The sequence below is a fragment of the Tiliqua scincoides genome, chromosome 3 (genome assembly GCF_035046505.1).
Source record: "Tiliqua scincoides isolate rTilSci1 chromosome 3, rTilSci1.hap2, whole genome shotgun sequence".
Lineage (NCBI taxonomy): Eukaryota > Metazoa > Chordata > Lepidosauria > Squamata > Scincidae > Tiliqua > Tiliqua scincoides.
This window is the reverse complement of record NC_089823.1, coordinates 195,114,024-195,133,764: the sequence shown is the minus strand read 5'-3', so window position 1 is coordinate 195,133,764 and position 19,741 is coordinate 195,114,024. Positions and strand designations below refer to the sequence as shown.

General features: G+C 43.6%; 1 protein-coding gene across 5 annotated transcripts in view; it reads right to left on the bottom strand.

Moving 5' to 3' along the window:
- Positions 1-19,741, bottom strand: part of STAG1 (STAG1 cohesin complex component) — a 168,568-nt gene that overhangs the window by 99,992 nt on the left and 48,835 nt on the right. For all 5 annotated transcript variants that reach the window (XM_066622397.1, XM_066622401.1, XM_066622399.1 and 2 more), the window contains exon 2: positions 16,059-16,194. In XM_066622397.1, coding sequence (XP_066478494.1) covers positions 16,059-16,087 — 29 coding nt within the window. In that variant the 5' untranslated portion in view covers positions 16,088-16,194. The remainder of the gene's footprint in view (positions 1-16,058; positions 16,195-19,741) is intronic.

The window sequence follows — 19,741 nt, the reverse complement described above, 5'->3', positions numbered from 1 at the left end:
ATTTCCCCAAATGCAGTCATATACCATGGTAGCATCAAATCTAATATATTAGAAATGAATGGAAACCCACCTGATATTGGCTCACAACCCACCTAGTGGGTCCTGACCCACAGTTTGAGAAACACTGCCATAGGAAATTACAAAAATGGAATACACCTATCTGGATTCTGACTCCAAGGCAGAGTCTACTAGAGCAACTACTCAAAGTGGTAACCAGAAGAGAAGACTTCTGAAACCAGACTAAGAAGATATTACATATTAGGATTGGAATCTGAACATCTGCATGCACATATACACATGCTTCCTATTGTCACCCTTATTTCTGCACGCCCAAGAATGATAACTCATGAATGCAAGCGCAGACCTTCCCCATGGTTATGTGGCATCTATAGCTTGCTCCACGGCCAAAACCACAGGCTTTAATAAAACCACTCAACAGTCTGTTCATCTTTGAAATAAAGTTATTCACATGATCAGTGTGGGTTCATCAAAGCAACATGTGTTCATGGGAGAACAAGGAAAAAAAACAGCCATGTACCCTTCTTGGAATTAGCCTGACAAAGGCTAGTTGCGATAAGGGATTCTTCAACACTGAAAGAGATTTTTGAAAAATAAACTTCCCACTTACTGATGCTCAAAAGTTGTTTAAAGAGTAAGGAAAGTGAAAAGCTCGCCTCAGACACCAACTTCCTACATACTTCATACCCTACATGCATAGCCTGAACTGAGCACAAGAATTAAATAAAAATCCACAACACATACTACAAAGAGCTGCAAGAAGGGACACTATTGGCTTTTTTCCTTTTTTCAGATAGGCATAAGATTTTGCTTCCTCCAGAGAAACTATTGCTAGCCACAGAATGTAGCATTTTACATTCCCAGGAAAGAAATATACCAAGAGAGGCTGAAATTTAACTGTGGAGCACAGAACACTGATTGCCTCTGTTGCAGAATTCAGTAGTAAATACAGAATTCTAAGATGCAGTGATCTTTTTTCTCTGCTACCAAGTACAAAAACATGTTTGATATCCTGAATTAAAATCTGAGCACATATGCCCAGACTGAACTCCGGGAGCTATTCCAGGAAAAAAAAGATCAATTGCATCCTGTGCTTGGAGGGATGGCCTGATTCCACCCCATGGCTAATTGAAAGTGCTAATTTTATAACCTGTGCCAGTGGTATTCAGACTGGGGTGTCGTGACACCCCAGCCTGAGGGCCCTGGCCTCTGCCCCCTTAAGGGGTGGGGGCAGGGGGGAAGGCAGCGACACAATCCCTAGGATCGCGTTGCTAACAGGGCTGCAGGGACTGGGATGTACTCACCAGTCCCTGCAGCAGTGTCCTGGGGGTGCGGGGAGCCCTGTGCAAGCATCTGCAGGACTCCCCAGCCTGCAGAAAGTGAAAGTGAGTGAAAGTAGAGTGATCACTTTCACTTTCTGCAGAATAGGGAGCCCTGCAGATGCTCGCACAGGGCTCTCTGCACCCCCAGGACGCTGCTGCAGGAACTGGTGAGTACATCCCAGACCCTGCAGCCCCATTAGCTGCCTTCCTCTCGCCCCTGCTGCCTTCCTCCCTTCCCCTGCAAGCACTTACTGCAACTTTCAGACTCCCAGAGAATTTGAAAACTGCAGACCTATATGTTGACCCTGAGTCAAAGAGAAAAAATAATCCAAAGCATGTCATAAAGACAGGATAAATTAGATATGCTTTATTTTTTTAGAACAGTCTTGCAATTTTTCACTAGCCTGGGGCAGATAAGAATGGAACTTGCTCTCTTCATGGGCGTGAGTACAACACTGAGGTTGTTACAAGCTCTCTTCTACCCTAAGAACTTTTAAACTGGGAGGGGGTCTTCCGAATCTGTTTTCAATCAAAATCTCAGAATAAATCAAGGTACAGCAAAGTTGCTCATCACTTGTAACCACTGTCTGTCAATATACACTTTGGATTAAGGCAGAGGTTCTCAAACTGGGGTGATGCCTCAGCCTGAGAAGCCCTGCCACTGGCCCCTTATAGGGTGGGGGAAGGCAGCAGCACAACCCCCAGGATTGCACTGCTGCCAGGGATGGGAGGGATTTTTTTTACTTACCTGCAGCCAGCGGTGCAGTCCTGGGGGATCAAGGGAGCCCTTCACAGGATTCCCTGTGCCTACAAAAGTCTAAAAAAAGAAAGGGGGGGCACTTCATGAGGGAAAACTTTTTTCTTTCTTAGACTTTTGCAGGCGGGGGAGCCCTGTAGAGGGCTTCCCAGACCCCCCAAGACTGCAGCACTGACTGCAGGTAAGTAAAAAAAAAAATCCTGGGGATTGCTCTGCTGCCTTCCCCTCTCCCCCACAAAAATTTACCTTGGGTCTCAAACTCCAGAAGAGTGTGAGAACCAAGGGATTAAGGAACAAAGACTTTAAGGAGAGATGAATGACTTCTGAGCAGGTTTGAACCCCAGTAGTTCTCTTTAGAAATTAAGGACTGTATTAAACACTGGAAAATCTTGCTACTATGCTGCTATTTTATTTGTTATATGACATTTTTAAAATGTTGTTGCTCCAAATAACCACATTAGTTTCATGCTCCCTGGGAAGGAGGGTATACTCAAGTCATTCAAACAACCACCACATATGGTAAAGTCACTCTTGAAACTGAGCAGAGTATCCAAAACATTTCTTGATGTGGCTAAGTAGTCTGCTGCTCAAGAGTCAGATATCCTACTGGAGGATACACAAGCCAATGGATACCCCTTAAGGAGTATCTTTACTCCTTTCAGAATATGCAAGTCCACAAAAAAGCATTGCCCATTTGGCCATAATGGTTTTGTAATGCTAAAGTTGAGCATTTCAGGATAATTTCAGTGTATTTCCTTTTTCCAAAGATTATAATTAATTCTAAAGAATCTGCCCTACATTTATTTTCAGCATGTGGTTCTTCTGAAGCTAAAGCCTTCCATGAAAGATTTCTAGAGTTTATTTTTGTATTCGCTGATTACAATACTTTGTTCCTTCTTTTTTTTTAACTCCCAGTATTAATTAGAACATTATTCAGTACTTTACCTGCTTACCCTCTGATTTCTTCATGATCCCAGTTGTTCTGAACATAAAGCTTATGATAAGGAATACACTCTCTCCAATCATTAAGTTTCATTAGTTTACTGTTGTTGTTGGCAACCTTCAGTCTCGAGAGACTATGGTATCGCACTCTGAATGGTGGTTTTGGAACATCGTCTAGTGTGGCTGAAAAGGCCAATTCGGGAGTGACAATCCCTTCCACAACGGGAGCAAGTGTAGTCTGTCCCTGGTCTGTCTCCCTGGCTATGGGCCTTCCTTCTTTGCCTCTTTGCCTCAGACTGTTGGCCAAGTGTCTCTTCAAACTGGGAAAGGCCATGCTGCACAGCCTGCCTCCAAGCGGGCCACTCAGAGGCCAGGGTTTCCCACTTGTTGAGGTCCACTCCTAAGGCCTTCAGATCCCTCTTGCAGATGTCCTTGTATCGCAGCTGTGGTCTACCTGTAGGGCGCTTTCCTTGCACGAGTTCTCCATAGAGGAGATCCTTTGGGATCCGGCCATCATCCATTCTCACAACATTACCGAGCCAACGCAGGTGTCTGTTTCAGCAGTGCATACATGCTAGGGATTCCAGCACGTTCCAGGACTGTGTTGTTAGGAACTTTGTCCTGCCAGGTGATGCCGAGAATGCGTCAGAGGCAGTACATGTGGAAAGCGTTCAGTTTCCTCTCCTGTTGTGAGCGAAGAGTCCATGACTCGCTGCAGTACAGAAGTGTACTCAGGACGCAAGCTCTGTAAGACCTGGATCTTGGTATGTTCCATCAGCTTCTTGTTGGACCAGACTCTCTTTGTGAGTCTGGAAAACGTGGTAGCTGCTTTACCGATGCGTTTGTTTAGTTCAGTATCGAGAGAAAGAGTGTCAGAGATCGTTGAGCCAAGGTACACAAAGTAATGGACAACCTCCAGTTCATGCGCAGAGATTGTAATGCAGGGAGGTGAGTCCACATCCTGAACCATGACCTGTGTTTTCTTCAGGCTGATCGTCAGTCCAAAATCTTGGCAGGCCTTGCTAAAACGATCCATGAGCTGCTGGAGATCTTTGGCAGAGTGGGTAGTGACAGCTGCATCGTCGGCAAAGAGGAAGTCACGCAGACATTTCAGCTGGACTTTGGACTTTGCTCTCAGTCTGGAGAGGCTGAAGAGCTTTCCGTCTGATCTGGTCCGGAGATAGATGCCTTCTGTTGCGGTTCCAAAGGCATGCTTCAGCAGGACAGCGAAGAAAATCCCAAACAAGGTTGGTGCAAAAACACAGCCCTGCTTCATGCCGCTTCGGATGTCAAAGGGGTCTGATGTGGAGCCATCGAAGACAACAGTGCCCTTCATGTCCTTGTGGAAGGATCTGATGATGCTGAGGAGCCTGGGTGGACATCCAATCTTGGGGAGAATCTTGAAGAGGCCGTCCCTGCTGACCAGGTCGAAGGCCTTCATGAGATCTATGAAGGCTATAAAGAGTGGCTGTCACTGTTTCCTGCATTTCTCCTGCTGTTGTCTAAGGGAGAATACCATATCAGTGGTGGACCTGTTGGCTCGGAATCTGCACTGTGATTCTGGATAAACGCTCTCTGCAAGTACCTGGAGCCTCTTTAGTGCAACTTGGACAAACAACTTTCCTACAACGCTAAGGAGAGAGATGCCACGGTAGTTATTGCAGTCACCCCTGTCGCCTTTGTTCTTGTACAGCGTGATGATGTTTGCATCCCTCATGTCTTGAGGTACTCCACCTTCTCTCCAGCAGAGACAGAGGATTTCATTCAGCTCAGTGACGATGATCTCTTTGCAGCACTTTAGGACTTTAGCAGGGATGCTGTCTTTTCCAGGTGCCTTGCCAAAGGCAAGGGAGTCCAGGGCCACGTGAAGTTCTTCTAGGGTTGGTTCACTGTCAAGCTCCTCCAGCACAGGCAGGCACTCAATGTTGTTCAGCGCTTCTTTGGTGACTACATTTTCTCTGGAATATAGCTCAGAGTAGTGCTGCACCCAGAGTTCCATCTGCTGCGTCCAATCCTGGATGACCTCGCTTGTGGCAGACTTCAGAGGGGCAATTTTCTTCTGTGCTGGACCTAGGGCCTGCTTGATACCATCATACATCCCCTTGATGTTGCCCATGTCAGCTGCTATCTGTATCTCGGAACAGAGCTGGAGTCAGTAGTTGTTAGCACATCTCCTGGCAGTCTGTTGGACTTTGCTGCGAGCAGCTCGGAGGACCTGCAGGTTGCACTCACTGGGACAGGCCTTGTATGCTGCTTGAGCTCTCCTCTTTTCCTCAATGACTGGTGTCAGCTCCTCAGAGTGGGCTTCAAACCAGTCTGCCGTCATGTTGGTCTTCTTACCAAATATGGACAAGGCGTTGTTGTAAACGGCATTCTTGAAATGTTCCCATCTGTTGGATGCGTTTGCGTCGACCGGGCCTGGAAGAGATTCCTCAAGCGCTCGTGCAAATTCCTCCACTTTTCTCTGATCCTGGGTCTTGCTGGTATCAATGCGAGGTCTTCCTTCCTTTTTCGTGTGGTACAGTCGCTTTGTTTGCAGTTTCACTCTGCTGCACACCAGCGAGTGGTCGGTGTCACAGGCAGCACCCTGATAGCTGCGTGTGATCTTGATGCTGGGAAGGCTGGAGCATCTGGTGAGAATCAGGTCGAGTTGGTGCCAGTGCTTTGATCTTGGGTGTCTCCAAGAGACTCTATGTTGGGGCTTCGTGTTGAAGAACGTGTTGCTGACACAGAGACCGTGATGACAGCAAAACTCTAGCAGGCGTTGGCCATTTTCGTTCATCTTCCCAGTGCCGAACTGACCTAAGCAAGTGGGCCACGAACTGTTATCAGCACCAACTCTAGCATTGAAATCGCCGAGGATGAACAATGGCTCTTTTACGGGGATCTTCTTGATAGTGGTGGCCAGGTCATCATAGAATTTGTCTTTGGCTTCTGCTGGAGACAACAGTCGGTGCATAAGCACTGATGAGAGTGACAGGTCCTGCTGATGACTGGAGCTGCAGGGACAAAATTCTTTCACTTCCCACAGTAGGTGGGATGATGGATTTCAGCAAGGGATGATGGATTTCAGCAAGGGATGATGGATTTCAGCAAGGACCGCAAAGCCAACACCATGTTCCCTGGTTTCGTTTGGTGATTTTCCCTGCCAGAAAAATGAGAAATTTCTCTCCTTGACAGATCCGGAATCTGGCAGCCTCGTCTCTTGAAGGGCGATGATGTCCATCTGCAGTCTGCTCAGCTCCATGTCGATGACAGCTGTTTTGCGTGCGTCGTCTATTTCTTGCAGGTCATCAGAGAAGCCAGGTGTCATTGCCCTTACGTTCCAGGTGCCCAGCTTTAGGGCAGGAGTTTTCTGTTTTCTATTGCATGGTGCAGAGTTGTCGATCCGCTTGTCGGTTTTCACCCTAAACCCCACGCACCCCGTTAGGTTAACGGGCCGTGGCAAGGCAACACCTTACTGGCTGGGGACTGCCCAGCTTAAGGTGGGCGGTAGCTGCCCAATGAGATGCAATGATCTCTCCCACCGTCGGAAGCATCACCTGGCGTCACGCTCTACGCCAATCAAGCGAAGACTTATAACCGGTAAACTGCTGCTTCCCGTGTTGTGCCAACGCCGTATGGCGAAGTTGGAGTGTCCTCTCCAGTGCGCGAAGCCTGGGTAAAGAAGGTATGGAGGATAGGCTGTTACCCATGCAGCAAATCCCCCCTCTCCACATCGCTGGAATGATCCAATGGAAAGGCAGAAGCTAATACGGTTGGTTCCAGCAGTGTCGCAGGAGTTGCCAGAGCGTGACTGTGTACAGCCACAAACTGCCTCAGGGACTCCAGCTCCTGATTTTGCCTCGAGGTTGACTCCTGAAGCCTTTTCCACAACTGGATGTAGCCACAAGGCAGTGGAGTTTTGAGATCAGAGTTTTCCTTCTCTTAGATGAGCTGCCTTTCCAGGCTGACGAGGCTCATCTCCCCATTTGTCTCACCACTGCTCCCTCTTCAATTTCCTGATACCCACAAACCCCTCTCTTGCCCCTCCCCCTGCATCCCGTTTGTCTCACCACTGCTCCTTCTCCAATTTCCTGATACCCACAAGCCCCTCTCTTGCCCCTCCCCCTGCATCCCGTTTTGTCTCACCACTGCTCCTTCTCCAATTTCCTGATACCCACAAACCCCTCTTGCCCCTCCCCCTGCATCCCATTTGTCTCACCACTGCTCCTTCTCCAATTTCCTGATACCCACAAGCCCCTCTTGCCCCTCCCCCTGCATCCCGTTTGTCTCACCACTGCTCCTTCTCCAATTTCCTGATACCCACAAGCCCCTCTCTTGCCCCTCCCCCTGCATCCTGTTTGCTTCTCCACTGCTCCTTCTCCAATTTCCTGATACCCACAAACCCCTCTTGCCCCTCCCCCTGCATCCCGTTTGTCTCACCACTGCTCCTTCTCCAATTTCCTGATACCCACAAACCCCTCTTGCCCATCCCCCTGCATCCCGTTTTGTCTCACCACTACCACTCAGTAAACTATACAGTAGTTTACTGTATAACATCGTCATCTATAGAAAATAGACTCCGTCAATGAGAAATTCAAGATACTTGCTCAGGACAAGACCACCACCTGATTACACTTGGGCTGCAATGATGTACACTTACCTGAGAGTAAACCACACTGAATACAATGGGACTTACATCTGAGTAAACATGCATAGGTTTGTACTGTTAAGATGTGAAGAAAGGGCGATAAGGAAATGGAAAAGCTGGAGAAAACACAAGGAGTCATTTCTCTGTACTGCCCCACAAAAAATGTTTTTATATTTCATTTAACTGTAAATCTTAGCAGCAGCAACTGTTACCCTGCAGATGCCTGATCTTGTCTGATCTTGGAAGCTAAGCAGGGTCAGGCCTGGTTAGTACTTGGATGGGAGACCGCCTGGGAATACCGGGTGCTGTAGGCTTATACCATAGTCTTTCGAGACTGAAGGTTGCCAACCAGTCCAAATCTTAGCAAAATTTTCTTTTTTTCAGAGTGATGAATCACTTCTAAAATTACCGCAGACACCCGCCTGTAAGTTGATCTCACAGGTAAGTCGAGGGCAGGTTTTGGGCCCCAAATCATGGAATTTTCTATGATCCTCGGATAAGTCGGGGGTTAAACTAAGGGGGGGGGTCTGACTATAATTTTGTCTGATTTTACCCAAGGCCAGATCCTGAAAAATAACCTTCCAGTAATTGTTACCTAAAAACTGTACAGTTTCTAATTTATTAAAATACAATAAAAGATCATAAGATGCATTTTTGTTCATTAACTATTAAAATTCTGGTCTTCACAACATTTGTATAAACACTGTCAGAGTAAGTGTTGTGCCTGTAAGCAACATACCAGTAGAACCACCAGTCAAATCCTTCTTTAAGGTGCCTGGTGTGTGAAGCCAGAGGCTCTACATATAACATGCAGCATACAACATGCAACATGCAATTTACCCGTTAATTGGGTAAGAGGCACTTTTTTCAAGTGGGCGCTCCTTTTTTTAGCAGGGGGAGAGTAACTGGCCCACCTCACCCCAGCAGTGTCTGTTCTAGTGGCTGTCTGCTGGTATTCATTTGCATCTTTTTAGATTGTGAGCCCTTTTGGGACAGGGAGCCATTTAGTTATTTGATTTTTCTCTGTAAACCGCTCTGTGAACTTTTAGTTGAAAAATGGTATATACATACTGTTAATAATAATAATAATAATAATAATAATAATAATAATAATAATTGGGAGTGTGCAGTTCAGTTCACAGCAGACAAGCAACAAGAACTGAGCTGCGCACAGTTGCAACCCTCTTTACTCAGAAGCAGACCCACTGCTTTCCATGGGTGTTATTCTTAAGTACTGGTGCACTGCAGCCTGGGACCTTGTTTCAGATGGAAATGAGGATCACATCCTGGGGTTTTAAAAACCAGATGCCTAAACTTGGGGGAGGGGGTGAAATTCTTTGCAAATGACTTGCCAAGAATGTTCAGAGGCAGCAGTAAAAGAAGAAAAGGAGGCATTTCCCTTCTTCTCCAAACTGGAAGGGAGAGGAAGGGGAAAAATTCCAAACTGGGAATTGTGGGGAGGCTTTGTGGGAGTATGTGCTGCATTCCATAGCAGCAGCCCATACAGACTACAGTTCCCAGAAGCGCCTTCACTTCTCTTCCTGTCTGGAGAAGAGGCTAAAATGGCTGCCTCTGAATACTGTAATTACTGGTAAAAATTCTCCTTTTTCTCCACCTGCTTCCTGCTTCTCAGCCCATTTCCAGACCACCACCACCCCCCAACTTCACCAGACAGCTGCTGAGCTTCCATAAGCTTCTCAGAAAGCTCCCAGAGGACCCTGCCTCATTTACTGCATTGACCCAGGTATAAGTTGACCCAGGATCTCAGGCTCCATTTCAACCTATAAGCGAGTATGTACGGTATATTGCGGCCAGTTAATGCTGCTGAAAAACTTAAGTCCAAGATTTAAAGACAACAATGTTAGTGATGACAGCAGGCAACTATATTTTGCGTGGTCTGAATTCCAGACATGCACATGTACACCCTTATGGTCAAAGTAGGATTCTAACTATCATTTTACTCTGCCAATAGTGTAAAGGTCTTGCCACAACATTCCTCCTCTTGCTTCTTACTTGCCTTCTATTCCTGTCTCTTGCACCAAGTGAAACAAATTGATCAATGTTCGTGTTCAAAGCTATGACAAGTTGAAGCTTCTTTCAATTCATGAAAACTTTCCATTTAAACATAAGAATAAAACTGAGTTATGCTAGTATTTTCAGGGGTATTTTATTTATGGAAATTGAGCAAGGTACTAGTTCAGGACAACTAAAATTCTCCAGTGACCATTACTACACTTGTGGTCTGCCCCCTGCGCAGTATTTAATTGAATGAAATTCTACGACTCAAATATTGTCATTCCTTGCATTATAAGATTGTTTTCTGACACATTTGTTTCATTTCTGCATGATAAGGCTGTGGTCTAATAAACACAAAATTGTTGGGCATGGAGCTAGACACAATCCCCCTTTCATGTGTTGATTTCACAGGTGGACAGAACAGAATGTGAGATAATGGATATGGTTATTTTAAAAAAGTTAAAGCTCTGAAACCACTCAGTTTGACTAGTTTTGTATTAATTCATTACACCAGTATTTCTCAAACTTGTGGGTCATGACCTACTAGGTGGGTCCCCATTCATTCAATATTTTATTTTTAATATATTAGACTTGATGCTACCATGGTATGTGACTGCATTTTGGAAAAAGTACAGATCCGTACAGTGGTGCCTCGCATAACGAAATTAATTCGTTCCGCGAGTTCTTTCGTTATGCGAGTTTTTCGTTTTGCGAAGCGCGTTTTCCCATAGGAATGCATTGAAATTTAATTAATGCGTTCCTATGGGCAAGAAAAGTTAGAACAAAGTCAAATTTGGTTTACAAAGTGTTTATTAAGTGCTCTTTAAAGGCATACATACTGTACTGAGGATTTCAAAAACGGGGGGGGGGATGCTGAGTGGGGAGCTTGAAGGCTGTAATCCTGTGCACACTTTCCTGGGAGCAAGCACAATGGGACTTACTTACATAAACTGACATGAAGATCCTCCCCTTACTAGGGTGAACGGGATCATAAACTCACATGAAGATCCTCCCCTTACTAGGGTGAACGGGATCATAAACTGACACGAAGATCCTCCCCTTACTAGGGTGAACGGGATCATAAACTGACATGAAGATCCTCCCCTTACTAGGGTGAAGGGGATCATAAACTGACATGAAGATCCTCCCCTTACTAGGGTGAACGGGATCATAAACTGACATGAAGATCCCCCCCTTAAAACAAACCAAAACAAACAAACAAACAAAAATTCGTCTTGCGAAGCACGGGTCATAAAAATTCGTTGTGCGAGTTATCAAACTTCGCAAAACACTTTCGTTCTGCGAGTTTTTCAGTGCGCGAGGCATTCGTTATGCGAGGTACCACTGTACTTTTAACAGGATACTATGTATATGCTTTTAACAATGATAGTAAATGGTACTTATTCCTGGGTGTGTGTGGATAAGATTGCAGCCTAGGATTATTAAAAATCTTCCTGCCTGATGATGTTACTTTTGGTCATGACATCACTTCAGGTGGGTCCTGGCAGATTCTCATTCTAAAAAGTGGGTCCCAGTGCTAAAAGTTTGAGAACTACCACGTTACGCTATTTTATGAAATGATGCATTAGGAATTAAATATTCTCTGAAGAATAAAGAAATGGACTATTTTCCAGCTCAGAAAATGTTCCAGCCCACATTATTGCTCCTCTCTATTTTTTATTATTAGCATGATTGTTGATGACCAGCCATCAAAAAGTAGGTTTTGCTTTAATTCCACATTTCTTCAACATGAAACCTTACCTCAAGTTTCCCACCACAATGCTCTGCAGCACAGTTGTAACTTAATTTAGTGTCTCTCTTAAAGTTCCCTTGCAAAAACCTTCTTCCACCTTCACAAGGGCATTGTAGAACTTGAACCTTTGGTTTGGGGAGGACACAGTTCTTTGTGTACAACCCTCTCAAGAATGCTGTTTATATACTGCTGTTCAGAGAAATCTTCTTAAGGCAGCTTAGAGACTAATAAAAACCAAATAGTATTTGGTCAATGCCAAAACAAAATGCCCAGGGAGCAAACAAAAATCAGACAAAGGATACAAGTCCCCCCTCTGCACTGAACTTCTGTTATTACTTGAAGGAAAGGCAATGCACACAGAGTACTTTTCTTTATCATGTATTTAAAGACAGAGAACAGGAGCAGTCTCCCCCCCTATGCCTACTTCTATCTGTCAGCAACAGAACTGGGGTGAGAAAGATAATTAACTTCATATCACTAGTATGCACTCCAGAGACTATGAATTCAGGAAAATGAATTAACATTATTAATTAATTAACAGTATTTATATACCGCTTTTCAACTAAAAGTTCACATGAAATACACTGAAATACACATGAAATTTGTTTTTCATGAAATACACTGTTTTTCTTTCAAAACTGTTATATTTGGAACAAAGTTTGCCTGTCTGAAATGCACTACCTCTTCTGTGTTCTCCCTCAATTACACTTCCATGGTTCCACTGTAGATGTGCAGTGATTGATGGTTGTAGGTGTGTTGCCATGTTGTTGGGACTGTGCCTGACAGTTTTACTGCTATCTCTCTTGTTTAGCATGGCATCATTTTCCTTTCAGCTTTGCTGCTCTACATTATGCTGACGTAACAGCAGCAAAAGCAATTGCTTGTCTCAGCAGGAACACAGGGTTGCTCTGCCTGTCTCTAGTATTTCACAGAACTTGAAGTCAGAATCACAGAAACAGGAATAGAAAAACCCATTTGTCTGGGTTTTTGTAGGCATCCAAATGCATTTCAGACAGCATGTGTATTTACAAATGCATATCAGAGACTGCAAAGACCAAACAAATTGCAGTTTTATCTACATTCTTACAAGGGGGATCTATCCATTCACTCTAATGAGTAGTATCAGAGACAAGAACCTCATGATTAGTAGGTTGCTAAGCAGCAGTGTGCTACCCAGCATTACTACAGAACTTTGAGACCGAATCCAGCTTTCTCTTTCAATCACAGCTGTGTTTCCTTTACAAGGAGATATGACAGCTCAGTAGGTTTATTCATCTTTTGTGAAAAAGTTGTGCTTTTCCACAACAACCTGTTAAGAGCAGCTAACATTCAAGAAATGGACAGCAAGAAAAGAATAGGGCAGTGTTTCTCAACCAGTGGTACTTGAGGTGATGTCTGCTGGTACTCGCAGGATGCCTGCTGCCCAGCAGCAAGACCAGGAACACGACACTAACATTGGTAGGATGCTTGGACGGCAGAGCTGCAAAGCATGCTTTTCCGCACTCGAAAAAGCCTTCCTCTCCAACCTGAGCCTCTTACTGATGTTTGTCATGTTGCATCTGGTCTCCCAACCCAGAAGCAACTGCCAATTATGTCACTGCCAGTTACTTCCAATGGTACTTTGAATAGGTGGACCATAGCAGTGGAGGACACTGGACTAGGGCAATCCTTGGACAGCAACTGACTCTCTTTAAGCTACAGTGATGAGCAGTTTGGAAACTGGCAATCTCCAAAGACTCAAAAATTAGTTTCAGTGAGCAATTATTATTAATTATTATTAACAGTATTTATATACCGCTTTTCAACTAAAAGTTCACAAAGCGGTTTACAGAGAAAAATCAAATAACTAATGGCTCCCTGTCCCAAAAGGGCTCACAATCTAAAAAGATGCAAAAAGAACACCAGCAGACAGCCACTCGAAAAGACACTGCTGGGGTGAGGTGGGCCAGTTACTCTCCCCCTGCTAAATAAAAGAGGAGCACCCACTTGAAAAAGTGCCTCTTACCCAATTAGCAGGGGACCTTTACCTTCTATAGTAGCTCTAGAATGGAGAGAGGCAATCTTGACTCTAGCATACTAATGTCAAAACTGTAAATGTTGGAAAAAAATTGCTTTGAACAACAAAATTTAAACACATTTGGAATCCCTTTTCTGAGCCATCTGGATTATACTATGCTGTTTTTTTTTAATCCTCCAAAACTGTGACTACTGTCAAAATCTTAATGAGCCTCCAGAATCAGCATGCATCCAATATAACCAAAAGCTGCCAAAAGCTCTGCCAAAAGCTATATGGTCCATCTATGATAGCACTTAAGACTTTCCCATCAATTTTAAGTAACACATACTAAAGCACATTAACTTAATATAAAAGTGAATCAGTCTTAACAGATGTAATAATTGGTTCGCTTTCAGTTAAGAATTCAGCAGTAGTCAGTTGCTCCAATCAGATTTCAGCAATAGCCAGTTTTAATTCACCAACAAGTTTCTATGCCATCCGCCAACCCAAACATGTTACCATGTAAATTCAGACCAATACAATTCTTGGAAATACCATTTACCATGCATTAGGATGGTCAAATAAATAGATTTTCTCATAAAAGACAGACTGCATATGACCTTGTCTATGGCATTACAAACAACCTTCTTTCCCTATGGGACTGCAATGAACAACCAATTTAAACACAACTGATCTCTTGCCAGGAATTAATATATCACCAGTAATCCAACTTTAATTTGCACTGAGATATGTACAAATAAATTGGATTAGACTTTGGTTCACTTTAGCTTTTGGCAGTGAGATACAACTCTTTAATTGATTTATAACCTGCTTTTTTAAACACAAAGTGGCTTAACTTTTTTATTTATTTCCCTCCTTTCCCATGGAGAAGCAAATCCCCAAGGTGGCTTACCAATACCACATTAAAATGTATAATATGTAAAGGTCTCACTCACAATATGTAAGTCATAATAAGAACAATAAAAACATATTGGGGGAAGCAACTATTTAGACTACAGCATTATTACAGTGCCACAGGCATCAGAGGTCAAACAACAAAGCGTCACTCAAACACCAAATCGCATTTTTAAACACAAAGGTTTACACAAAGTGAAGCACAAGAGTAAAATTCAAAACAAAAAACTAAAAAAATTAAAAAAAAAGAGGCAAACTAACAGCAGATAAAACCCTAGCAGCATCAAATTATGGATAAAACCCTAGTAGCATCAAATCACATAACAGCAGAAATAAGTACAACAATCAGTCCATTAAACTCTGAGCAGAAGAGTAGGGTCTTTCGGGTACATCTGAAGGTATTCAGTATGACAGCCTACCTACTCCAGTAATGCAGTCACAGTACCACCACAGAAGTAGCCCTGTCACTGACACTGTGTGGATGGTTAGCCAGAAAGCAGGGCCCAATGTGATCTTAAGGTCTGCACAGGAACATATCAGTGCAGATGATCCTTCAGGTGAATTGGGCCTAAGCGTTCAGAGTAGCCTTGAACTGGACCTGGATCAGCAGCCACTACAGATGATACAACACCAGTGTGATATAGTCACAGCATGTCATACAGACCAACAGCTGAGCAGTCACAACTTGCATCACTCACAAGTTTCTGAACCATCCTCAAGGATGGCCTCACTTGGAAGCACATTGGTTACATCCATGCTTGATTAATGTGTGGATAACTGAGGCTAGATCTGCATGCACCTGGTGAAGCAGACATGGCTAATAAAAAGCATTCTGGTCACCACCAACCCCAGGAGACTAGGATTAGAGCTGGATTCAGAAGCCCCTGGAATGTGAACCTGCATTTTAAAGGGGTGTAACCTCTTCAAGGACAAACTGCAAACCTCCATCCAAACTGGTATAATTTCCAACCAACAGCTCCTTCATTTTGCCTGGATTAAGTTTCAGTTTGTTTGCCCTCATCCAAGTCAGAACTGCCTCCAGAAAGCAATTCAGGGCTTTACCTAATTCCCAGAAAATAACAGGTAGAAATGAAAAATAGAGCTAGTATCATCTCCATCTTGATAGCATGTTAGTACAAACCCCCAAGATCATTTTTCATAGTAGTTTCATGTAGATGCTGAATGGCATGGGGGGATTCAACTATAGTAAACTGTATTCTATTAGGAAAGATCTAGTATTCAGTTCATACTTTTCTAGCCAACATAAGGGGGGCAGGATAGTTTCTCCTACTGAATCAAGGAGAAAAAGTCCAATTTTTTAAATTTCTGTTATGGTAATGTCATTTGTACTATCACTTTTTCAGAATTTACTTTAAAACATTCAAAGTAGAAATCTGTAGTCAAGACTCACAAGAAACATACCCAGAGATCCATATACCACATTGTGAGTGTTCCACAGCCCTCTGATAACGGTGACAAAAGAAGGCTTAATGTCTCTCTCCAGTTGGAACATAGTACAATCTACTTCAGAGTACACATGCATAGGACTGTGCTGAAGAAAGGGCAGAGCAGGGGCTTGAGTACTAAAGGCCAGTCAATTCATAACTACACAGTCCCAAATTGAAGCTGCAAAAATATCCTTCTCCCCAAAATATCTTGTTGTGATAATCACATGCACTGAATATTTCTTTTTAAAAATTACTCACTGTAGCACTGGTAACTCTGAAGTAATCATTTTGTAGCAGGCTATGAACTGTTAAAAGAACCAGAGGAGTATCGCGTAGTGATATCTTATCAACCAATGCCGTCGTAACTATTTTCCAAGTAATGTTCAAGTCCAGCCTACAAATAAAAACAAAAATCAGTTAAAAATAACATTTTTAAAATGAAAAAGTGGATCAAACACAATAGAGATATAGAATATAAGTTGCGGGGGGGGGGGAACCTCCCTTGAAATTTTTCTAGTACTGGCCAGTAGGCTATCTAGCATTTTCAATGTATGAAATTAGTGGTCCTTAATTCATGCCATGCCAACTGCATCATAATATGAAATACCATAACTGAGTTAAGCCATTTCTGTCCAGCACTGCATATATGCAACAGGGACCAAATGTATACACCTGTGAGCAGGCAAAAATAGGTTAACTAACATTAGACACTGCACAGTATTTGGAGATGTTCTTCTCTGAACACTCAGAACGTTTATTAAAGGCTATGCCATTATTGAGATTATAAACACGATATGCATATACTGCTGGTCAATAATTACTATGCACTAATGAGAAAAACAGGTTCTTCAGTCATGCTAGCAGAATTGATTTATCTTGGCAGAATCCTTGACCCTAAATGTGCCAACACAATATATACAAGTACAAAAGTATTCAAACCAACAAACATAATATTTGGCCTTCCATATTACTATATATACTCACGTATAAGTCAAGAGCAAGTTCGGAGGCAAAAATATAGGCATTACCTATGAACTGTGGATAAGTGGAGGTTATTGCCTCCATGGAAGTCAGTCCAAAAGGGCTACTTGATGCTGTGCTCTGGAATAGAACATTCCATTCCTTCAGGCTCCCTTCTCTCAACCAACTCAGGCTAGTGTCGCTGTAAATACACTCTGTGCAGCAGGTGAGTGCTTTGTAATGGTGCTCTCTCTTCCCACCTCCTCTAAAGGTTGCTCTAAGAGCACATTCGTGACTATATTTACCATATACACTCATCAACCAGGGTTTTTAGGATCAGTTTTAAGATCTAAATTTGTCAACTTATACATGACTGTACTGTCCATCATGCCTTGGCATCCATGGGGGTTCCATTCTCTAAACCCTTGTGGATACCAAGAACAGTAGGTAAACAAATTTGTGGTTGGCATGACCTGTACCCTCCAGATGTGACTAGCTGTGCTCTGGTCACATCCAGACAATGGTTTGAGGCTTGGGGAGGATGTGTGCAGCCTCCTCGTGTCTCAGAACACCTGGGGAAGGTATCTAAGATGTACTTCTGACAGGCTTCCCTGCGCCTCAGAACACCCTCTGAACTGGACCAGAGTACAGCTGGTCCAGAGGGTACAGATCTAACCTCAACATGGGTCAGGGGGACTCGCATTGTATCAAATCCATAGATGACAAGATCCTATACATATGGTATTTTGCATGCTGTCTACAGACTCTTGCTCCAGCTTTTGGAGGTGTAATTAACTGTAATCAAGTCTCCAGTGACCATAATCAGTGTGAAATGGATTACAAAACTAATATCACAAAAGAATTCTAAATTCACACAACTTTTCATTTTATTATTAATATGCTCATATGATTTTTTTTACACTGTCAGGTGGTTTGGCACTAACCACGCTCATGAAAGTGATATACATCTACCACTGGCTGCAGTTTACCATAAAAACCACTAAAGTACAAAGAAGGTTCACACAAAATGAAAAATAAGACCATCCCTTATAAACACAGCCTTCCAAAACTCGATCCCACTATTAGAGTGCAATAAATAAATCTGTCCGTCTTTAAGGTTCCACAGGACATTTTGCAGATTTAACCAAATTAATAGACTAAGGTCAGGTGCAGTGGTGGCAAAGCTTTACTGTTCTGCACCACAGTCTCCTGTCTTTGCATCCGATCTCTGCAGAAACCCATGCACGGCAGCTGCTTCTGCTGAATATCACCCCAGAAGACTCTGCTCCCTGATTTCTCAGAGGATGTGGCTGCCTGGCATCCTAGTCCTGGCAAAGCTACTGGGTATGTGGACATCATGTCAGGATGAGATTCCATGGGCAAGGCTCTGGGCAAGAATCCTTCAACACCTACTATTACTGCCCCAGAACCTTTCTGCCTAAAAGATTCTTTGCAAAAGGCAACTTTCAAGGCTGGTACAAGAAGACCTCCAGTGGTGACTTGTCAAAGGATGCCCAGGTCAGAGATTTCCTATTCAAGATCTGGCCTTAGCACAGATGCCAATCTGCAGGGATGGGGAGCTCATCAAGGGGACTCCATGGTACAGGGCCTTTGGTCAGTGTCCAAGTTCAGAAGCAGTATCAACTTCCTGAAGCTCAAAGCAATATTTTTAATCCTGAAGGCCTTCCAACAGCAAATCAAGCACCAGAATGTCCTGATGTATGCAGAAAATAGCTCAGGCAAGGCTTACATGACTAGGACAATGTCCCCAACTCATTCACAAGGAGCAATGCAGGCTATTTCACTAGGAACAGAAGTATCTCCATTCCATCTGGGAAAACCATGATCCAGGTCAAGCCAGCACAAAGAATTGGCTCAACAAACAAAGTCTGAGGAGTTGGAACAGAGCCAGCACCCAACCATATTCCTCCAATTACTTCATAGCTTCAGCACAATGATGATAGATCAGTTTGCCTCCCCCTCCAATCATCAGCTACCATGGCTCTATCCCAAGACCAGAGCAACTCCATAAGGCAACACAGATGCTCTTCACCAATAATGGCCCAAGGGAACTCTGTACACCCCACCTTCCATCCAATTACATGTGTCCTACAAAAAAATATGGGAGGCAGTGACAGAAGTGGTCGTGGTAGCACCACACTGGCCCAGATGTCCTTAGTTTACATGCCTAGCCAAAATGTTGTCCCAGGATCCATGGTAGCAGAGATTTTCTCTCCTAGGGTCTTCTGCTTCATCTACAAGCCATTTTACCACATGGAGGTTGAGCAAAGGAGCATGATAATCCAAGGTTATCCAGAGGCTGTGAATCTACTCCTCTTGCAACATGCAAGACTTCCACAAATACAGTATATAATTCTCCCCGGTGTGACTTAATTAGGTTGTACACTGAACAAGGGGAGCCCTTCAAACCACTGTATATCAAAATAGTGTTTGGGTTTCTCCAGTTTGGCCTAGATAAGATCCTAAGGACACTCAAGAGCCACATTCCAGCAATTGCTACTGCCCTAGAACATCCTTAGGGAAAGGACCTGTTGTCCCACCCTCATTTGCATAAGTACCTCCATGGGGTGGCTCTAAAAACCCTCTCCCAATCCTCTGGGTTCCATTTTGGGACCTCATCCTGGGTTCCATCCAGGGACCTCAACTTGGTGCTCTCAAACACCCCCCCCATTTGAATCCATGGTTACCTGTTCCTTCAGTGAGTTGATCCTCAAAACAGTATTTCTTGTTAGTATCACGTTGATAAGAAGAGTATCAGAGCTTAATGCACTGTCAGTCAGTAAGGTAACAGCTGTGCATCTTCCATAATATGGTAACAGAATGGTATTTCACCTTCAGAATAAAACAACGAATTGTCCACTAGTTCCTATAAATCAGAGGAGAGGGAAGAATCTTCCCTCCCTTCAGTTGTGACCTATCACACCTTAGGAAGTGGAATTCGCACACTCTGCACATCTGTG